General features: G+C 43.3%; 1 protein-coding gene across 2 annotated transcripts; it reads right to left on the reverse strand.

Annotated features, from left to right (window-relative positions):
- Positions 1-1,504: 1,504 nt before the first annotated feature.
- On the reverse strand, positions 1,505-4,415 carry LOC110957592 (sphingosine 1-phosphate receptor 3). Of its 2 annotated transcripts, none has more exons than XM_051938414.1 (2): positions 4,242-4,415; positions 1,505-3,801 (listed from the first exon to the last, which is right to left on the reverse strand). In XM_051938414.1, exon 2 carries the CDS (start codon positions 3,730-3,732, stop codon positions 2,584-2,586), a length of 1,149 nt encoding a protein of 382 aa, XP_051794374.1. In that variant the 5' UTR covers positions 3,733-3,801; positions 4,242-4,415; the 3' UTR covers positions 1,505-2,583. The 2 variants fall into 2 exon arrangements, with proteins under 2 accessions (XP_051794374.1, XP_022059390.1); XM_022203698.2 differs by having other exon boundaries at positions 4,190-4,413.
- Positions 4,416-5,011: the final 596 nt, after the last annotated feature.

The raw sequence follows: 5,011 nt of genomic DNA on the forward strand, positions 1-5,011 counted from the left end.
TCTCTGTTGTTGTCTGTGCCACAGCAGTAACCAGTGTTGTATTTCAGCTTATGGTACATGCAGCGTTTACACACAATGTCGTCACAGTTTCCCTCCAAAACTTTACAGGTTTGGGTAATCTAAATCATTAAATCCCTAAAAAGTCATTTCTTTGTATTAGATTGCAGATTTAGAAGTTATTTTCTCTGATAATAGTTAATTTCTGCTGTGAAATGACTTAAAATTTCCTCGAGAAGTTATGGATCTTGCAAGTCTCTGCCTCTATATTCTCTCATTTCTGCACCACGCTCTGCAGCTCAAGCACACCAGGTCACCTGGGACTATTAAACCACTGTAAGACGACTACATGCCACACAATAACAGGATGCCATTTAGATATGCATGTTTAAACCGGGGCTGCAGTGGTTAGCGCTGTTGCCTTGCAGCTAGAAGAGCTCCAGTTTGTGTCGTGGTCTGGGCCTGGGATCTTTCTGCATGGAGTTTACATGTTCTTCCTTTGCATGTGTGGGTTTTCGCCAGGTACTCTGGCTTATTCAAAATTGTCCATAGGTGTGACTGTGAGTGTGATTGTCTGCATATGTAGCCCTGCGATGGACTGGCGGCCTGTCTGCGTTGTCCTCTGCCTTCACTCTAAATCAGCTGAGATAGACTCCATCCCCTTGCAACCCTAATGAGGATTAAACGGTGTATTGATGATTGGTGGATGGATGCTCAAACCAAAAACCAGCTATGTGTATTACAGCTGCCCTTAAAGCACATGCAGTACACCGGCTTGCAAACTATAAAATCTGACCGCATATGTACTACATTTGACATATATTTAAATCTTCTTCCTGCACATTTTGCAGGATGGTGCCATGGATATTGGAATGCACCCCAATTCTGAAAAGGAGTTAAGAGGAAAAGCCCCATCCTCCAAGAAGACAGGCATGGCGTTGGCTCCAGCATATAAACACCACCATTTGGACACGTTATCTAGGTAAAAACCTTAATTTTCACCAGAGGGCGCCTTTGAAAAACGTTCTCCTCATTTACTGATATGGTGTCCAGCAGACAGACTGTTTTACAGTTTCTGATTCTGACACCAATCTGAGATTTTTTTTTCTTCTGAATCCTCACAGTGTAGGTGAAGTGAATTGTTTCTGATGGCCACAGCATTAAAGCCTCCATAAACAGTGCCCTTGTTGAACTGGATAATCCAGAGCTGTTAAACCTACCATGGCATTGGCTTAAAATACGATAATAAATGAGTTCCCATGAAAACAGAACAGTGAGATCTTGATTTTTTTAAATGCTTCGAGCAACACAAACATGATTCAAATTACATGCAGACTGCAAGTATCTCAGAAACTAATATCTCTAATTCTTGACCTGCAAAATCTAAACTATCAGAATGACCAGATGTCCCAGTAAATAAGGGAATAATGATTATTTCTAAAACTCTTTTCCTCAAAACAGTGCAGAACTACACTCTGCTCATCACGTATGAAACATCCTTACTCAGTAGTTTTACTGTTTTTACTTTATTGTGCCAAAGCTCATAGTTTTGCATCTGTATTCAGTTTATGTTTCACATGCTGCATACACATGCCTCTCAAGACTTGTTTCAAGACTCAGTTTACCAACTTCATGCTTTTACGGTTGATAGAAACTTTACACACAGGACGAGTGAAGCCACTGTGAACTGAACATGCAGCAGTACTGAATACAAACCAGCAGATGGAGACCTGGTATCACTACAACTACTGCTGCTGAATTACGCATCAGTTGCATTTTCTTTTACTGCGTAACAAATGCAGTTCTTTCATTTTGAACAAGATGCTACTAATATAACAAAAACGTAGCAGTTTGAGCATGTTTGTGACTCTGACCTCAAGTATACAATGTACAATGCAGATTACAGTAACTGCACAGCATACTGTAGCATTAATGGGTAAATACAAAATGACAGAATACACAGAATAATAATAAATACCTCCAGCTGTATCTCATTACAATAATGTTTTGTCTACAATCATTCTTCGTTACATTATTTTTGCAGTACTATAATTGCACTTTCATTGATTACAGGTGAATTTTCAGTTTCTATTTGTCTTGGATGGTCACAAATGTAACCATGGAGGCACATGTCTTTTCTGTCAAGGGTAAGAGCACCATTCATTTGTGCAAATCATTGTTCCGACCCTCCAAAAATGTGAGTTTTCCATGAGCTGCCCTGTTTTAGGTTTGTGAGAGTGCATTTTTCAGATAAAAGGTTGCCGAGTTAACTGTAAAATGAGCAGATTTGGAGATACTTAGCGCTCACTCGACAACTGACTTGACAAAGAGGCAGAACTTACTTGTTGGCCTCATTTATTAATCTGTTTTAAGTGTGAGCATATGAATTAACTTCTCAATTATAGAAGATGCATATATGTCATTATCAAGCACAAAGGAGAGACTACTGCCCTGCAGCAAATGTCTGAATCTATCCTTCATTCAGGAAATCCTTCATTCTAATTGGAGCAAAACTCTTTTTGTCACCGATGTTCTCCACCAAGCAGTAAACACACCACCACTCTGCAGATTCCTTGCTCCCTTCTTTCAGTCTTTCCTGTCACCCTCCAGGACAGCCTCAGCAGCACCTCTGCTTGCTCCAGCCACCACCGCCACCTCTCCATGGCCACCGTCCACCTCTTCTCCCTTCTCCGCCTGCCTGGAGCTCTGCTGGTTCTGGTTGGGGATGTTCTGGCTGCCCCACGACTTGCTCCGGCTGCGGCTGGGCTCCAGAGACTGCTTGTTCCCGCTGCCGTTGACAGAAACCTTCCCCCTGTAGCAAACGCCGCAAACCAGACCCAGGAAGGCCCGTCTCATCTCACGACTGGCCAGAGTGTAGATGACCGGGTTCATGGCGGAGTTGAGCACGGCCACGGCGATGAACCAGTCGGCCTTGTAGAGGATGTCGCAGCGCTGCTCGCACGCCACGTCCACCAGGAGCAGGACGAAGATGGGCGTCCAGCAAGCGATGAAGACCCCGACTACGATGATGACAGTGCGCAGGAGGGACATGGCGTGCTCAGAGTTGCTGTGCTTGCTCACCTTTCTGCTGCTGGACTTAACCAGTATGTAGATGCGGGCATAAAGGACTGACATGGCTAAGAGCAAAACCATGAACACGGTGATGCAGAAAGCTACATATTTCTTGGAATAGAGAGGGAGGACTGTGGAGCAATCAGGGAGGTTGTCCAGGCAGTTCCAGCCCAGGATAGGCAAAGCTCCAAGAGATATCGCAATGAGCCAGCAGGCCCCTATGAGGAGAAACACTCTGTAGTTCTTGTTGGCGTCATAAGGCCTCATTTTGATCATGGTCAGGTGTCTCTCTATTGCAATCGCCAGGAGGCTGAAAATGGAGGCACCAAGTGCCACGAACATGCTGCCCTCCCTGACAAACCAGAGAGCAGGAGACAGCTGCAGGGTCTTCTCTCCCGACAGGAGCAGGTTGACCAGGTAGGCGACCCCGGCCAGCATGTCGCACAGTGCCAGGTTGGCGATGAAGAAGTACATTCGGTTGTGAAAGCGGTGGTTCCTCCATATGGCCACCAGCACGGTGAGGTTCTCCAGGACGATGAAGCTGCATATGATGAGGAACACGATGGTTTTAGTGTCCACGGTGCCGGAGCTCATGCCAACGTTGGGCCGGTGGTCCAGCTTTCCCGTGTAGTTGTAGTGGAGGTATATCTGAGGGCTGATCATCTTGGAAACACCGGCTGCTGACACTGGAGGTCAGACTTGAGCAGGGAGTCCAGTGTCCAATGTGTTCATCTACAGCACAAGATGTGAGCTTTAATACAGAGAGCAGCTTTATAGGTCATCTTGTTGCTATTATCAAATTAATACGGCAGAGAGTTTAAGGTTTTGTCTGATTTATTGAGAATTTCTATGGAAACAAAATGTGTTTGAGTCTAGCAAATATCTGCCCAAAAAAGCTGAGAAGTTTTTTTTTTTTTAAACAAATGAGTTAAATCCTTAAAATAAACTGATGCTGTTTGTTTACATAGGATTTTGAAAATAAAACCTATCAAGAAGCACATTTAAAAACACAAATAATATCTTCCTCTGGTTTTCAAACATTATACAAGTCTACTTTTGTCTGACTTCACCTATTTAAATTGAGCTGAGGTTAGTTTTTCCAGCCTGAACACAAACTTACCGCTGGACGCTCGCACTTCACATCAAAGTTAAACCAACACCGGAAGACATACATTTCACTGCTGAGTAGTCCATTCTCCGTTAATTCCTAGATTTGGCGATGATTTGGAGGTCCTTCTTCACCGCTTGGTGGGAGAGAGCAGCTCCTCATCTTTTACTGATCTGAAAACTCCGGAGCTGTGGACGCTTGCCTGGAAGTCACACCCCTCCCTCCCTCCTGCAGCCCGGGCAGGCAGAGCCGAGAGGCGGCGGAGGGGTCAGTCCAATCCAGCAGCAATATCAAAGCCTGGAGGAAACTCAGACATCCCGCAATCATTCATTCTCACATTTTCCTCCCTGATATGGTTATCTGTAAGTACACATGTAAGGATTGTTTTACTTTTTTTTTTTTTTTTTACTGAAATACAGTCACAAAGCAGGATTAGCAGGACAGTTAATTACCTGTACCTATAGATGCTAGCAGGTTTCTTTTGTTAGCCAGAATTTCTTTTATCCAAAGAAAATAATGTTCTCTTATCAATTCCCCACACATACACAAGTCAGAAGTTGCTTCATTAATCCTTGTTTTGCTAAAAGGGCTTTTGAGGAGTGAAATATTTATAATTTTAACAGGCTTAGGTATCTAAAGGATAGCTGGCTAGCTCACTAGCACAGAAACTGCACCTGACAATAGTACTTTATTAATTCATTAGCACAACAAATATGGTAGGGAGGATGCAAAATATCTTGTAATTTTTCTAAACATACAAAATCCAATAAAGGACTTTTGAGTAGACAACATAGACTGTATATAAAGATTTTTATACAGTCTATAGTAGACAAA

The sequence above is a fragment of the Acanthochromis polyacanthus genome, chromosome 18, assembly GCF_021347895.1.
Source record: "Acanthochromis polyacanthus isolate Apoly-LR-REF ecotype Palm Island chromosome 18, KAUST_Apoly_ChrSc, whole genome shotgun sequence".
Taxonomy (NCBI): Eukaryota; Metazoa; Chordata; class Actinopteri; family Pomacentridae; genus Acanthochromis; species Acanthochromis polyacanthus.

Bases quoted from the DNA above. Each gene is read 5' to 3' on its own strand.
- LOC110957592 (XM_051938414.1), bottom strand. From the start codon at position 3,732: ATGATCAGCCCTCAGATATACCTCCACTACAACTACACGGGAAAGCTG.